Here is a 17983-nt window from a genome sequence, read left to right as displayed (position 1 = left end):
TGCAATTCATAAGAGAGCCTTGTAATGTGGCGCACAGATCTTACCGAGGAAAGCGTCCACGAGGCAGCTGACGCCCCTCATGGCTCTGAAGAAGATCTGAGGCAGCTGTTTGAGGCAGGGGTGCTGAATGACCTCGTGAGGAACGCTGTTTCCCCCCAACAACTGCTCCTGAAACTTTGGGGTGGAACTCACTATGACGGGATTGCTCAGGTCCACGGGGTTACTGAAGGAGAGCGAGATAAACGAACAACTTAGGTAAGTAACATGAGTGGAATGGATCCAGCAGACCTGGATAGTAAGCAGATGAAGTCAGTTCCACTGCAGACCTGAGCATGTGTAGAAATCGATACCACGTCTGAGCCACACAGTCGTTGTCCATCTCAGCGGGGATGAGGCTGGAATCTTCCTCTGGCACTTTAAACGGAGGGAAGGACGGGCCGTACATGAAACGCAGCAGCCTGTGTGGACAACAAACAAATAAGATGAAGGTCAAACAAACAAAAGCATCGACATCAGTAAAAAAAAGGCTGTCTGTTTTATTGATTCCTGTAGCTCAAATAGTAGAGCATAGTGCTAGCAATGCCAAGGTCATGCCAATCAATTCCAAGAGAATGCATGACCTGATAAAATGCATATCTTAAAGCAATATAAGTCACTTTGAATAAAGGCTGTCAAATCTGCCAAATGCATAAACATAAATGTAAATTCAACTGAACTAACGGCTACATAGCAACATCTTGTGGTAAAAAGGTCTGTTTCAGTTTCTCTGGTGATTAAACTTACAACTCTATGACCTTTTTGGATCTTCTAAGTTTTGGTTACTTGGACTTTCAAAGGAGGGACATTAAATTGTTTGGTTTCATTATAAATATCTTGATTTGTTTTTCAAATATTAACCAAAGGCTCATGAGTTTTTAATGACATGAGGGTTAATAAATTATTCTAATTTTTATTTTTGGGTGCACTATTCCTTTAAGAATGTGCAAAAGTACATATTTTTCAAATGAAACGGCACAATAAAGCAGTTATTTTAAAACAATTTCTGTTTTGGGACACTTCAAATAAATTTTGAGCGCATATAGTGCAATCTCAATTGGTATGATTAAACTGTTATACATGCAATTATTTTCTTTTTTGAGCTTGTTGCCTTTAATGTACAGGATTTGGACCTGCATTTCTGAAAGCACAATGATTGTGTGTCACAAACAAGCGTCTTTCCCACTTTGCCACGGTTCTGACTGAGCATATAAATTTACTACCTAGACAAGTGCATTAACAATGAAAGGGCCAAAGTAAAAGCTATCGGCTGGGTCAAAGACAAGACGTCCCATTTTGGTGTCTGCATCAAATTTACAAACAGGATTTTATATACACAGAAAGCATATTAAATCCAAGTAAACTGTCTACTTTGTTTCAAATCACTTTTATGAAAATACATGTTCAAAATAAATTTTTGTTGTCATTCAGTGCAACAGATATATTCAGGTAAAAATGAAAAACATGTACTTACTTAAATATATAAAAGAGTAAGTGATCATACCAAATGTTATTATTTTTTAAAATGATTAAACATGTCTTGTTGACAAATGGGTAGTTTTTTAAGTCTTCACTTGGATCCTTAAATATGTTTTTTTAATTTAATTTAATGATTCTTGTTCTAAATATGCCTGACAGGATTTTTTGGTATATGAAATATTGTTACAATGAATAACATTTTAGTGGGCGTCACAGTAATTCACGGTAAAAATGTATGATAGTCATTGTTTTTTGCTCAGATTAAATAAAATTAATCAGGACACGTTCTAATGCATGAGAAAAAAAAATCAAAGCAGTATTAAACATTTATTTGCATTGATGCTTGAAAACCTGTTTTTGTCTTTGACCCATAACATCTGCTGCTCAATATTGTGCAGTAATGATATTCTGCATTGTCCCGGTTAAATAAACTATAAATAAAAGAAAAGAACTAAAGCTGCAGCTATTATGCAGGCCTGCAGTACCTGGAAGTGAGAGCAGCGATGACTTTACTCCACTGCTCCACCACCGGAGGGTGATGTCTCCAGTTGGCCAGCATCTCTCGGGCCGTCTTCCAGTAGGGCGGCGTGGGGAAGCAGCGTGTGCAGGCCAGGAACCAAACCTCAAACAGCACGCTGATCAACTTCTCTGCCAGCTTCTCTGCTATTCCACCTACAGGAGACACAACCAGCCATACCGGTCTACACGATCAGCAGCACTAGTGGAATAATGGCCATTCATTTTGACTTCTAGCCAGAGCTTTTGCTTAGAAAACAGCACTTTTAGACTAGAAAATGCACTTCATTAAAAAAAAAATTAAAAAAAAGCAGAAATGTGCAGCTTGTTTTTGCTGAAATACTTCCTTAATGTATTATGGAACTACAAAGTCAAAATATGATTCAGAGATGCAAACAGGTAAGGTTACATGGTCATTTGTAGTAACGTTTAAAAAAAAAATATATTTTGTATTACCTAACATGTCCAAAACTGTAATTTTTCACAAAAACAATGACCAATAAAATAATTTTTTAACATCTTGTTGCAACATTTTACAAAAATCAAGATTGAATAAGATTTGTCAAAATCCCATGTTATAAAAGACAAAGTGCTATGCAGGCTATTTAAGATAATATTGGTTGATTACATGGCAATGCTGAGCTAAAATGCAAAATTTGCCCCCTCTCTCTTCACCGTTCCCACATCTTAGATCTCAAATACATAAAATATTACCCAACGTAGACATCGTTTTTAAAGTAAAGAGGTAAGAAAATACCATACAAAACTTATTGAAACAACCAAAAAAATGTAATTACTAGTCTAAATAGTTTATGCAACCCGGCCCCAATTCTTTATTTACCCTTAATATTTTACCTATTTGAACTATTTTGATTTCAAAAAAGCGAGTTACCACTGAAAAGTGAGGAGTTTGCATCTATGAATGATTGGTTGATATTTTTCCATATGAAAACAATTAAAACATTGTAAAGGTTGAAAATAGTAATGAAAAAAAATAAATAATAATTATGGCAGGTTTTGGTGTAAGAAACCTTTAAAAAAAACAACAACATTTCAAATGCTCTTCAGTGAATAAATAAAATGCTACAAAAGTGCAGAATATGATCTTTTTAATCAACTGTCATATAAATATGATCATGTATGGTTGATAAAAAAAAAAATTGATTGTGGAAAAATAAGCAAAGCAAATTTTTACACATTTCTGCACTCGTTATCTTAAAACAGGAAACACAATTACATCAAAGCAGGTTCATTTGCATACTGCACACAAAATGCAGTTTGTTTAGATGCAAAGCGTGCACCTTCTCCCATTTGTTTGTCAGTTAATGTAAGGTCTAGTTAAATGCAGAACTTCATCACACTGTGTTTGTCCCCGGCTGACATACGCACCTCCCACAGTGGGCGGGGCCAGTAGTGTGTCATTGATGCGTAGCAGGAAGAGGAGCAGCACCTCCCATGTCTCTCTGGCCATGCCGTTCGAGTCACGTGCCAACTTCTGCACTGCAGACAGCACTTGCTGACACAATTTAAAGTGCACCAGGCTGAAGTGCTCTGGTCTGATAGAAAGAAGCACGAATATTCAAAATCAGAAAGCACAAACAGGAAGTGCTACACTTACTAGACAGAACACAAGCCTATCATCACATGCGCAAATCCAAAAATAATATTGTTCATGTTCTAGGAGAGCCATTTTAGCATTTTCTCTTTCAAAAATCAGCATTACAAAGCTTAAATGTTTAATCATTTTAATAAGATTTCTAATACATATAATAGGTATTAGTATATTAATAGTACACTAATAGTGTGTATGTATATAAAAAAACAGGATTTTTGATTGTGGAAAAGGAAGCATTTATGTAATTTCATTACACACTTCTGCGCTATTACCCTAAAATGAGAAACACAATTATAAATAAAATACATTATAAATTATAAATACATTATATTTTTTTTTTATTAAACTCTTTTATCAAATAGCAGCATGAGGGAAAAATTTTATTTTTTGTTTTGTTTTTTAAATGAGAATTTATATACATTTATCATATAGCAGTACAAATGAAAAAGTAATCATTTTTTAATTCTGAAAATTTTCAATACATACTTTAACTCAAGCATTTTTAATTTTTTTAATATATCTATCTACAAAATATTAATTGTTTATTTGAGCTGCAATAGACACTTTTACATTAAACTGCATAAAACATACTAAATAATTGTTTTTTATTTCATGAGACATTAAGTGGACACCGCTCATTGAAATAAATGTTACAACATCAATGAAGCATACTAATGATTGCTGCATACTGTGCAATGTTTCCCATACTATAATCAAAAAAATAAATAAATACTGTAGGTACTGTACAGTACAAAGTGTGCAGTATGCAGTGTTCATCAATGCAGTCATTTGGTGCACTGTGCATTATGGGTATTTAAAACCATAGGCCGAACACACCTGGGCAGGAAAAGGTTGTGCAAGTGTTTGAGGATGGTTTGGACGTAGAGGTTGGGCTCTTTGATGATGGGCTGGGGTATGGAGTCTCGTGGAGACACCAGGGCCATTATCCAGTCAGTGTAGACGTCCACACACAACTTAACCGTGTCTCCATCCAGCGGGAGCGTCAGGCCGTAACACAGCACCTCCATGGTCCATTTCACCTGAGGACACGGACAGCATTAGATGGACAAATAACTACCTAAACCGGTTTGAGACGGATCAACAGCCCTGAGCTTGAGAGGGAAGTTTGATGACTCCCTCACACACGTTTGTGAGTGAAACACACAGGTTCTGTCAGCAGGAAACAGAACAGCGCTGCATTCGATGGATCTGCATTTTTGTGCGATTATATTCCAAACAGCTTCGGACGCCAATGAGTCGGATCAGAGGTTAAAAAAAAATAAAATCAGAGGCCGAGAGGGAATTGACAGGATTTCCTCTCCTCTTATCACAGTACACAGAAGCCTACAGGAACCACACGCACAATGGAAGTCAGTGCGACACACACACACACGAGCAAAGAAGGTTTTTGAGCAGCACTGAAACCCACCCAAATACACAAACAAACAATAGAACAAACTCAACAAAGCCTTAAAACAGACTCAAACGTTTGCACTAATAACATCACAGCATGTCTCTCATTTTAGACCATGATGTAACTTGAGCAGCGCGTTTTGCTTCTAACCAAATTATGCAAATAAACGACTGAGGAAACAACAGCACTGCTCTTTAACTTCCTAATAAAATCTAACTTTATTAGGAACTGCAACATTATACAGTTTATGTCAAATAGAGCTCATAAAATCAATTTGGAGGCCAATCCGGAGGCTAATTCACCATCAGTAAAATGGGTTTTTGGAACAGCAGTTTTGGATTTATAAATAAAAAAAGATCAGTGATTATCATTACTTAGAGACGTTATGAAGTCGCCGTTTTGCTAAAAAAAAGACTTCTACAAGGATGTTACATGCTTGATGAATTAGTCCTTATATGGCAACTTTTAAAGAACAGTGGCTTCAAATTTTATGGTATGTAATTTGTAATTTGGTAAAGTTTTAAGTCTGTCCAGCAATGTTAACATTAATATATGTATAAATTGTAATCTACTAAAACTAAATTATGAGGGATTGAAGATAAACCATCTACCAACAAAATCATTCATGACCTGCATAAAGAGTAATGTTTTTTTCCTCCATATTTCATGGAATATTCCTCACATTAAGCCACTAAATCTATGAAGAACAAAATTATAAATTATATATATGGCAAGATGAATATGCAAAAACTCATTAATATGCAAAAACAGATAAATACGATTTTTAGGCAAGGCAAATTTATTTATATAGCACATTTCATATAGAGTGATAAAAGTGCTTTACATATATATATATATATATTTTTAAAAGACAAAAGGTAGGAAATAAAGATAAAAGAGGTAAAAATAGCTGAAGTAATTCAAATGAAATAATATATGCACGATATATATGCATAAATGTGTTTAAATTAAAATATTGCAAAATACAGTTGCATTGTCAAAAAGGAATATTTATAGCGTTCTCAAATTAACCTGTCTTTGGCAGGTCCGGTAAAAAGTGAATTTGAACCATGTCAAATATTAAGTCAAACTGCACATGAACCACTCTGAGGAAACCAAACATTTTCCACCCAAAAGCCTGGATGTTGCTCTTGAGCTCAGCAGAAGTTAACAGTTAACAGGTTGGACGTCTGAATTCATTCAAACATGCCACCCAGTAAGTCAACCTTGAATTCCTGCACAGCCTCGGGTTTGAACTGAAGACTCTTCACAGGTAAGAGATGTTATGAAGCACACACACACACACACACACTTCTTACCTCCTTGTCAGTCTTGAGGAGGCACTCAGACGGCGCTCCTCCGAGGCTGTTTCCCAGCGGCCGCACCACAGCGTTTGCCACGTCACGACCCACGCCGGCTGGGTAAGTGTGTAGGACGCTCAGGTGGCCCTGATCGCTCTGGACCACCAGGTGTAATGACCGCCACTCAGAGTACATGACCACGACTTCTGCTGGATCTGACTGCGGCCTGAGGAGAGACGCAAACCAGACGTGCAATCAGAGCTTTGAAGGTTGAGACAGGGATAGTCAGATATGAGGAATAATTTAACAACACAGGTAAACAAAATAATCATAAATAGTCTTTGGCAGTGTTTTATTTTTAATTCTATTTCAGGAAGAATAGTACACACACACACACACACACACACACAAACACAAACAAACACACAAAGAGTAGGTCAAAGATGATAAGCGGTTTTCAAGCATCAAATAATAAAATTTTAACACAGATTTTAAGGCTGTACATTAAAATGTGTCATACATTTTTACTATGCTTTACAGAAAACACCCACAAAAATGTCATTCAATGTAAGAGAGTTCAAATAACAAAAATCCTGTCAGATATTAAAATGTAATAACTGTTTAGTATGCTCAATTTTTCTTTTATATATTTTAATAAATCAGTATACATACAGTATGTTGTTTAATTTTTACATAAATTTACCTGTTACACCGAATGACGATGGAATATTATTTCACCCGTATTTTGACATTTTATTTTTACAAAAGTTTACAAAAGAAACATTAAAGTAGACGTCACTTGCGATTAATATGCTTTTGTGTGTATACATATTTAATAAATACATAATATTTATATATATATATATAAAACCACTAATCTTTAACCCAACATACATAGATATTTATATACATTTTTGTATTTTTAGGAATTTATTTTATTGACACACACACTTTTTTTAAATTTATATGTAATTTAGCTAAATGTATATAAATTTATACCAATTAAATAAATCTAAATTTTACAATTTTGTTTATTTATTTATATAAAATTGGTACTGTTGTGCACACACACAAAAATATTTATATTTAATTTAAATGTATCTATATTTATACACCAAATAAATAAATAAATGAATAAATGTACAATTTACAAGTGTGTATAATATATTACACACACACATATATATATATATATATATATTTTTTTTTTTTTACAGTAAATAAAGCTATATTATGATACATGCCATTACTGTGCTGTAAAATTAACCGTCCTGTTTCATAACATGCTTCTTCTCAGACATCAGTGTCTGCTATCTCTTACAGAAGTGATGAGAAAACATGCAGGACGGTGTTTTGACAACATCACAGAATGTTCTGTGTCGATCACCTGACCCTGAGCTCATCTGACATGAGGAACTATCAGTTAGTTTGATCTCACTAAACAGATGACCGACAAAGGCGAATCTAACCAAGTATGGAAAAACTCCCAACTCTGATATTACGCAGACGCTCCCCACGAGTCTCGTCCTTCTTCTAATCTAGACACAATCTGAGGGCTCTGCTAATATTAGAACACAAACTTTAAACATGGAACCACGCCAAATGGATCTCAAACCCTCAGGAATAACACTACTTATCTATTACACAGAAAAAAGACTCAAATACACATAGCACAAGAGATAAACACGCGCACACACACACACACACACACACATATATATATATATACATACACACACACACACACACACATATACACAGAGAGAGAACATGTATTTATTTCTATACATGTAATAACTACTAATTTAAATATATAAATATATAAGTACACAAACACTACACAGACACACACACACACACACACTGAAGAATAGCATGGTTCATGTCTAAAACACATGATGAATTACCATATAACCATGCATTTACATGTTAATCTAAGGTAATTCAAAGAATACCATAATATTACTATGGTACTTTATGTTTCAAAGCAATTGTCACTATAGAAGCAAGCTCTTATTGAACGAGCACCAATAGATAAATAATAGTAAAATCTTGCTAAACAACATGTTCAGATGTTTTCAATTCGACTTCCGTAGCCGCTGTGTTTTTTAGCCTCTGTGCTAACCGATCGGAAACGAGTCAATGAAGCTTTAAATCCTAACACAAACGTTCACATTCATATTTACATATTCATTTTACACCCTTAGACACTTTATATGCAAATTATACTCATTTTAACCCAGAGGGCGAAACGCTACAGTCTATTAGCAACTCGCAAGCTAAGCTAACACAGAATGATTCCCAATAGTGACTGGAATTAAAACCACTAATGTATTGCTAAACGTTCAAACAGTCGAGCAAAAAACAAGATTACTTCCCTGCGTAGAAATAAAGCAGACGAAATATTATATCTGCAGTAGTTTTTGACATTTTCCCAACTGTGGCGCGAATCAATCAGATACATGTTTGTTTGACAGCTGATTTCGGTCTCATGAAGGCTTCAAAACAAACAAATGACAGCTGTCAATCATCGGTCACTGCTGATCATCCCTTCTTCAAAGTCATTAACCTTTAAATCTAATAGTTAGTATTAAAGAGCTTTGTATACACTGTAGCAGGCCGCAATGCGGGACTGTGGCGGTGTCCCAAAATCTACTAAGCTCGCTTACTAGATAGCGCACTTCGATTCAAGACAAAGATGCATGGATTCTGCTAAGTAGGTAGCTAACATGTTTCCGTGTCTCCTTTGCCTCAAAACACTGGGTGAGCAAGCAGCACACTTGGATATGAAACTGTAATGTCACAGAGTGCTGTCTACGTAGGCAGCTCGCTAGGTTTTAGAACGCGACCCATGTGACAGTTGCCCGAACCGGACACACAAATGCAACACAGAAATATGAATAAACCGCGTTACCTGATTCAGTTCACATATCAATCAGTCGGTGTTTCTGGTGATTTTACGAGGAAAGCGGGTTTGATCGAGCAGCATGTTTGTCGGTAGATCCGATGAGATCAGATCCGCTCCTCCATCGTCTGCACAGGCGGCGGGGGTTTGGCTGGCTGCAGTGGCTGATGTGAACGAATCGTTCGTTTTGAACCGATTCTTCCAAATGATTCAATCGCACAGATTCGCCAGCGTTTGTAAATCACTCGACTCTGTGCTGTGAGGTGGACACTGGAATCATAAACAACGCCACAATATTTTCTGTCAGGTATGAAATAAACACAAGCACAGTGCCACTATCAAACAGTATCAAAATCACACCACTAAATACAGTTTAAACGGCCAAGTTTACATGTTTCGTCGAAATTGCTGCGTTTTACAAACAGTAAGTGAACACTTGCCAAAAGGTTCAGAGTCGGTATATAGTGACGACTACGTCAGGCAGTAATACTATGGTAATTTGATGAATATAATTATATTTTATATTAGCATATTCATGAGATGGCATACACGCTCACCTCAGTAATTCGAATACATTAGCATAAAATGCCTACATGTTCAAAATCTGGGTATTTCATGGTAGAAAAACATTTTAAAAACGTTTTACATTTACATTTAATCATTTAGATGCTTTTATGCAAAGCGACTTGAGGGCAGAGAAGCAATCAAAACAACAAGAGAGCAACGATATATAAGTTTTACTTGTTTTATTCTGATAACTCAAACGAGTCGACGAATCGTTTGTATTGAACCGGTTCTTTAAAACGAAGCATCCGAGCGAATCGATTTGTTCAAATGAATCTGCATCGCTCCTCCTCCAGAGCCGCAAAAACTTCGGAGGAGGAGAAAGACATGCAAATATATTCAGGACAGGTGTTGAATGACGCACAGTTGTGGGGGGTAAAATGTTTTGCTAAAGGCTCACTTTGTTGGATTGTGTGCTGTAATCGATTCTTAATCTGTTCATTAAAGTCCCCTAATATGAATATGTTGAAAACAGCGCCCTCTTTTCAGAGGTGGGTAGTAACGAGTTACATTTACTTCGTTACATTTACTTGAGTAAATTTTTTGGGTAACTAATACTTTTAGAGTATATTTAAAAATGGGTACTTTTACTCTTACTCAAGTACATTTTTAGTGAAAAAACGGTACTTTTACTTCGTTACTGTGGGCGACGCACCTCTCGTTACTTTATCTTAATGCAATAAGTTAAAAATCCTTCAATTTATTCCAAACGCGCCGTCTACTTTTTTTCTGGGCACTGAGCGATGCCCGTTCGCGAATGATTCATTCTTTGAGTCAATTCTGTTCGAAGGCTTGATCAGACCAGTTGGCAAACCAGTGAATCGGTTCGCGAATCAGTTTGAATGATTCGTTCAGTTCCCTGCCGCACGCGCTGAGTCGTCTGAAGCGGTTGTAACATCAAGAGCGTTGAAGACGTCGTGGGATCAACAGTCAGTTGAAAGTACAGTACACGATACCACTATGCCATTACAGTTTGTTGTACATGTACCTTACACATTAAATACAATGTATAATTTATTCATTAAATAAGCTGTCACGGAGTATGAAATGAACACCCGCCAAACCCGCGTTAGTTCCAGGAGGAATGCCTTTGCCTAGACACAATTAATATTGATATTTTCACAGTATTTACGCTTGCAGAAATAAAGGCTACATTTGTTTACATTTTGCAGAACAGACGGAAGAAGTGCATTTGTTTCGTTACGTTCAGATGTTCTGTAGCGGTCATGTGAGGAGTTTTCACTCTTCTCCGCGTCAGAGGTTATATAATACTTAATTTAATTTATTTCAGTGATACAAATCAGAATTTTTATCAGCTGTTACTCCAGTTTTCAGAGTCGTATGATCCTTCAGAAATCATTAAAATATATTGATTTATTACCAGTGTTGTTGAAAGAAAAAAAAACAGAATATATGGTGGTTAGGTATGTTTTGAAGCTGGGATGCTGGTTTATGCTGGTCCTTTGCTGGTTTAAGATGGTCCTTAGCTGGGCATGTGCTGGTCTTAAGCTGGTCAGACCAGCATAAACTTAAATCAGCTCAAACCAGCATCCCATGCTTCAAAACATACCTTACCAGCATATGCTGTTTTTTTCAACGGGGAACAGTTTTGCTGCGTAATATTTTTTGGAACCTGTGACATTTTGTTCAGGATTCTTTTATGAATAGAACGTTAAAAAAGAACAGCATTGATAATAAATCAGGCTGATAAAAATTCTGATTTGCATCACTGAAATAAATTACATTTAAAAAAAACATTAAACGTATTTTGAACAGCAGTGTGTGCGTGTGTGTGTGTGTGTATGTATGTGACCCTGAACCACAAAACCAGTCATAAGTGTCAATTAAAAAAAATAAAATAATCAAAATACTGAGAAAATTGCCTTTAAAGTTGTCCAAATGAAGTTCTCAGCCATGCATATTACTAATCAAAAATTAAATTTTAATATATTTACGGTAAGAAATGTACAAAATATCTTCATGGAACATGATCTTTACTTAATATCCTAATGATTTTTGGCATAAAAGAAAAATTTATAATTTTGACCCGTACAATGTATTTTTGGCTATTGTTACAAATATACCCCAGCGACTTAAGACTGGTTTTGTGGTCCAGGGTCACATATGTATATGTGTATATATATATACAGTATATGTATATATAAATTTTATCTAAATATCTATATATCTACATAAAAATAAGCTATATTTAGTATATGATCCAAAGTAACTAGTAACTAACTACTTGAGTAGTTTTTTTATCCGATACTTTTTTACTCTTACTCAAGTAACTATTCAGACTATTACTTTTACTTTTACTTGAGTAAATATTTCTTCAAGTACTTTTACTTTTACTTGAGTACAGTTTTTGGGTACTCTACCCACCTCTGCCTCTTTTGTAAGAGGAGATCAAATGCGCCCTTTGGTGTTTTTCACAAATGTGTTTTTCTATTCATCCATTTGTCTTTTAGCTTTCAGTCAGAGCATGTTTTGGCAGACCAAACCAAATTAACGGAATGTTAATTATAATGACTTTTCATTCTCAATTCAAAGCAATCATTATTTTTAAAGCCAATCTGTAAATATGCAACACAATAATCAGTTTAATGAGCGCATCATTTATTTAAAGTAGTTGTTTATTAAATGACTTAATTAAATCAGTAACCATGGCAACGATAGTTGTGTCAATATAAAATGTAATTATTACTAGCTGCAATTGTTGCTGTAAAACTATAATAAATCAGACAAATTGTGAATTATGCTTTTAGAATCTTTTTTTTTTTTCTAAGTCTATTGTAGCTACAGTTTCTGTAACTAACTATAGTATTTTGTTTGACATTTATCAGGGAGAGCAATGCAAACAGTGCATCTGAGATTTTGGAAGCAGTTATAATAGTGAAAAGTATTCTCCAAACCTCTTTCTGAGCCTTGCAGAACGTTGTCAGATTGATTTGGCATCTGTATAGTGGGCCCTTTAGACGTCAGAATCATTGGCACAGCACACAGCACTTAATATAGTAACCCGAACAGGCAGTCAATATCAATTATTCAGGAGGAGAGTATTTACTGCATGGAGAAAGTGCACATCTGTCTGTTGTCTGATGTTGTGTTTCTCTATGTGGTTTGGTTGTGTCTGTTGTTGTGCTGCTTCTCTGTTTGCTCTTGAATTTGGTTGGTTAGAAAAGGAAGAAGAGAAGGTTTGTATGCTGGTTTGCTTGCTAGGCTGTAGTTATTCTATTTGGTGATGAAATGTGTGTGTGTGTGTGTGTGTGTGTGTGTATAAACAAATTCTGTAGTACAGGTTTATATATATATATATATATATATATATATATATATTAGTGCTGTCAAACAATTAATCGCGATTAATCACATCCAAAAAGTTTTTGTTTACATAATATATGCATGTGTACTGTGCATATTTATTATGTATATATAAATACATACATACACAATATATATTTTGAAAATATTTACATGTATATAAAATATATTCTTATATTTTATATTATACATAAATATATTTAATGTATAAATATATTTCTTAAATATATATATGCATGTGTTTGTATTTATATATACATAATAAATATACACAGTATACACATTATGTAAACAAAAACTTTTATTTTGGATGTGATTAATCACGATTAATCGTTTGACAGCACTAATATATATATATATATATAATTATAAAATAATGTAATCTGTATAATTGATTTTTATAATTGATTTATAATTGATTATATTTAATTTGATGTATTTTATTATTATGAAATTATTTTTATTTTGTGTGTGTATGTATTTATATATATATATATATATATATATATATATATATATATAGTTTTATATATTTTAATTTCCTTTTTCATATATATTTTTAATATACTGCTCATTACAGTCTTGTCCAGTATAAATATCCATTTTTACATTTATATTAAAAAAAAAAAAAAAAAAATATTGTGGGATATTGTTTGGGATGTATATGCAGATTTATATTGGACACGATTGTAGTGTGCAGTGTAGTGCACTAGATGGATACTCTTACTCAATATTTTTGTCTTGTCTTTCAGTAAAATATCTAAACATTCTTAAATCAAGATACATTTACTTGAGAAGTAAAATTACATAAGATATGAAATTTTGTTTTAAGACAGAATTGTTAAAATTAAGTGACTTTATGCTTAAAACAGGAACAAATATCTCACCAGTGTGGTCAGAAAAATCAACTTATTTTCTAAACTTTGACATTTATAATTCTAAAAGTTTTAATAAAAAATGTGTACTTTGTTTGGTGTCTCTGGGATATTGTTTGGGATATATAAGCATATTTATATTGGACATGACTGTAGTGTGCAGTGTAGTGCACTAGATGGCAGCAAGTTCACACTGTGAACACTTGCATCATGTGAATGCATCTGTAGACAGGGCTGTTTTCAGGGGAGCGTTGTCCTGCACCCTGTGATGAGGAGATCCACCAATAAACATGTTGTCCTGGGCCTGTGCATTAATGCAACGCCCCTATAACTGCAGGTGCTGCTCATATTTGCATTCACAAATAGAGAAACAAAGACAAACAAAATCACATGGAACAATAATGCTTGCTAATTAACTGCAATGCAGAGAGAGCATTTTCTGTTATTCTATATTGTAAATAAGCTATACATACAGGACGAATTGTTGATGAGAAGTATATGCAAATTTGAACCTTTCAGTTTGAACAGACGGGAGTTTGAGTGTGCAGAGAAGTACACTTGTTAGTGAACGGCCGTGCTTCTTTTCTGTGATGAGTGCTGCGCATAAACCCTTGATTGCAATCTAACAGTGAGTTTCTTCTTTTCATCGTCAGTCCGACCCCCTTATTTAAATCCAACCTCCGTGTTTGTGTTCCTGCCTTTAGAAACAAATCATTTCCATGTGAAATCACGCTATAGTGTCTCTTACCGTACAGTATAGCTGCTGATTGCTGGAAAACACTTTGTTTGGGATGAACAGTAATGGCTTTTAGTGTTTCGTAGGTACTTCCCAATCTCATTTTTCCTTTCAACTTCAGCCCAACACAACACAAAAAATGTGTTGTAAGAATGTTTTGTTAATGTTCCCTTAAAGGGGTAGTAAATATTCTGTCACATGCAAACCTGAGTTTCTTTCTTCTGTTGAACAAAATAGAAGATATTTAAAAAAAAATATATATATATAGTGTTTTTTTCCTACTATGGAAGTCAATGGCTACCAGCAACTGTTTGTGATTGTCCAGTAGAGCTGCACTATTGTTAAAAGATTGAAATCTCGATTCAAACACCCATGCGATCCCATTTTTATATGACAATGATTTAGCCGTGTCTATTAAATCTTTGAAAAAATCTTACCGGGAACATTCAGATTGTCCGCGCTGCCGCTGACACAGAGAGCATTTACCATGTTTAGGTAAGAAAGAGCTTCACAAACAGGCTTTTCAACTATACAGTGTTATTTCTGTCTGTCTGACAGTCATTCATATTATCACAGAAATACTGGGATGAAAGTTTATAAACGTTTGGGTATAAACATTTATGTCTATGGTAGCGATCAAAACAGAGCAAGTCATCTTTTGAAGGTAACTGGTGCTTTAAATAACGTTTGTGTCGATTGCATTGTTTCGCCGCTGTAAAAAAAATGAAAAGTTGAGAAAAATGTAAAGTTTAAGGCAACCAGCTTCAGCAGATTTCTGAGTTTTCGCAACTTGTTGTATTCAGTTTATACAACAAAAATTCAAGAACTCAAAAATCTACAAAAATAAGTTGAGAAAACTCAAAAAACGTTTTGATTGCTTTTTTTTTCACAGTGTAGGTGGCGACAAGCGAGGGTTTAAAATGTGTTTGTCATTGAATCATTCATTCAAGAGATTTGCTCAAAAACTTTGAATCATCCAGTAATGAAACATGAATGAAATAAGCGAAGTCATTTTCATAACTTTTTCATAATTTTAATATAAACAATTGGTGTATTAAATATATTATATTTTAAATACACGTATATTAAAATGTTTAATAATTCATTCAAATTAATTAAACACTTTTGAGCAATAATATTTTGTCACATTATTTGGTTTAGTTCAGAATCGTGGGAGAATCGTGATCTCTGTTTGAGACTCGTGATTCGTAATTTATCCAGAATTTTGCATTTTTAAATGTTGTAAAAGCGTTTTTCTTGGTTATAAGAATGTTAAGTTAACATTCCATTTTATCATTCTGCAAACATTATGGAAAAGTTATTTTTGAATTTCTGAAACATGTAGTAACATTGTTATGCGAATGTTCCACGAATGATTTATAAATAACATTTCCATGCTAATGTTTAGAGAACCTTATTAAAGATCAGATAACTTTGAACAAACATCCTATTAACATTACTGGATGAATGTTTGTATAACTTTAAGAGAAATTTAGCCAAAGTTCTGAGAACTTTCCTTGTTAGCTGAGAGGACCGTGTACGAGAAAGACAAAAACTGATATAGACTCACTTAGAATGCAGACTGCTGAATGTTTATATTTGATATTAATGTTTGACTTTGTTTATGGGTCTGGAGAGGGCGGCGGTGAAGAGAGATTCATTCCTGTTTATTAAAGGTAAAGTGTGTCATTTCTATGGAAGAAGTGCCATCAAATGTAATGGCAAACAGGGGCGGATCTAGAAAATAATATTTAGGGTGGCAAAGGGGTGGCATGGGGTCTATGAGGGGTGGCAACACCAAAGCATGCAAAGATTTTGGGGATTTATTGTCTGACGTGCACAGTTATGTTCACAAATATTGCATTACCATTAAGTAATCATCTATACTGTTTAAAATGAAAAATAAATAACAACATTTCAATATCCATCATGGCACCAAGTCAATACACAATATGAAAAACTTCAACAGGTTATAAATGTTTCTGAGCTTGTATAATTAAAGAAGACATGCTGTTATTACCAGAGATGGGGATGTCTGTAATCACCCAGAACACTATCAATAGTCTAGCAACACCCTAGCAACTGCATAGCAAGAGCCTAGCAACCATCTAGAATATCCTAGCAACCAACTAGCAACACTTTAGCAAACATCTAGAACATCTAACTGACCAAACTATTTATTTTTCTTAAACAAGACTTTAAGACAAGCCAGCATAAAATTGTCTTTCAAACTTTTCAATCTAGTTATTACAGGTAGCCTATTCTTAAATGCTTACAAACCATTAAAATACACAGATGACTTTCCTGCCCAGTGAACACTCATGAGATCAATAACACTTAACAAAAAGCTCTTATTAGGATTCAATTATTTTTGCAGCTCAATCATGTCTATTACAGTATACAACATAAATTAAATTACAGATAATAATAATAATTCAGCAATTAACTTTTGGGAACGGATCATTTTCATTTTACTACTGGAAAGTAATCTCGCAGTAGATGAAAAACACTAGAAAAGTTAAAATACCAAAAAATTGTATATGAACTTGGTATGCACCACAATACAGTACAGTACAAAATAAAATAAAATAAAGTAAATTCAGCATCCTCTGCACATTTGGTCAAATTTCATTACAGTGTACAGTACTATAGCAGTTTCCTGGTCTCCTGACACAAGACTATATCTTTACGCAGTCATTTCTCAGTTCTGCAAACATGCAGTACACATAAAAGATGGTTACAGATAAAATTTGACAGTCACACGTTTGAAGGTGTACAACATGTGCTAGAGTTTACTGTACATATAGAAGAGTGAAATTTCCATCATGTACTGGTACTGTACTGTAATTATACTGAATGTGTAAGTATAAAACCCATGTGTATTATTCGTTCAGCTCTCTCCGTTGTTAGGATGCAGAGATTCTGATTGCTGTCATCAGTTTTGCTGCCTAATCTCATTGTTAAACTTTTTGAGAAATGTGTCTTTGTTTTGAGAACTGAATTAATGGTTTGGGAAAATGGGCTAACTAAAATCAGTTATATTAAATTAACAATCGAGAAAACTGCAATACTAGATTCTTACCTAACTCTGCTATTAGTTTTCGTGATCGGCTCATGTTATTGTTTCGTCCGATATGCCACCCCGTGCCACCCCGGTAGATCCGCCCCTGATGGCAAAAATAACTAGGCTAGATTTGACATTTTCTGAAGGAATTTCT

General features: G+C 34.4%; 1 protein-coding gene across 2 annotated transcripts in view; it reads right to left on the bottom strand.

Annotated features, from left to right (window-relative positions):
- The window catches only part of ralgapb (Ral GTPase activating protein non-catalytic subunit beta), a 38425-nt gene extending 28985 nt beyond the window's left edge, over window positions 1–9440 (bottom strand). For both annotated transcript variants that reach the window (XM_058778605.1, XM_058778606.1), the window contains exons 1-7: window positions 9276–9440; window positions 6380–6587; window positions 4484–4686; window positions 3421–3587; window positions 2001–2187; window positions 327–458; window positions 45–223 (exon numbers count right to left, since the gene is read on the bottom strand). In XM_058778605.1, the coding sequence (XP_058634588.1) occupies window positions 45–223; window positions 327–458; window positions 2001–2187; window positions 3421–3587; window positions 4484–4686; window positions 6380–6556 (1045 nt within the window). In that variant the 5' untranslated portion in view covers window positions 6557–6587; window positions 9276–9440. The remainder of the gene's footprint in view (window positions 1–44; window positions 224–326; window positions 459–2000; window positions 2188–3420; window positions 3588–4483; window positions 4687–6379; window positions 6588–9275) is intronic.
- Window positions 9441–17983: the final 8543 nt, after the last annotated feature.

The sequence above is a fragment of the Onychostoma macrolepis genome, chromosome 06 (genome assembly GCF_012432095.1).
Source record: "Onychostoma macrolepis isolate SWU-2019 chromosome 06, ASM1243209v1, whole genome shotgun sequence".
In the NCBI taxonomy this organism is placed as follows: Eukaryota; Metazoa; Chordata; class Actinopteri; order Cypriniformes; family Cyprinidae; genus Onychostoma; species Onychostoma macrolepis.
Note: the sequence above shows the minus strand (reverse complement) of the source record. Positions and strands in the feature narration are given on the sequence as shown.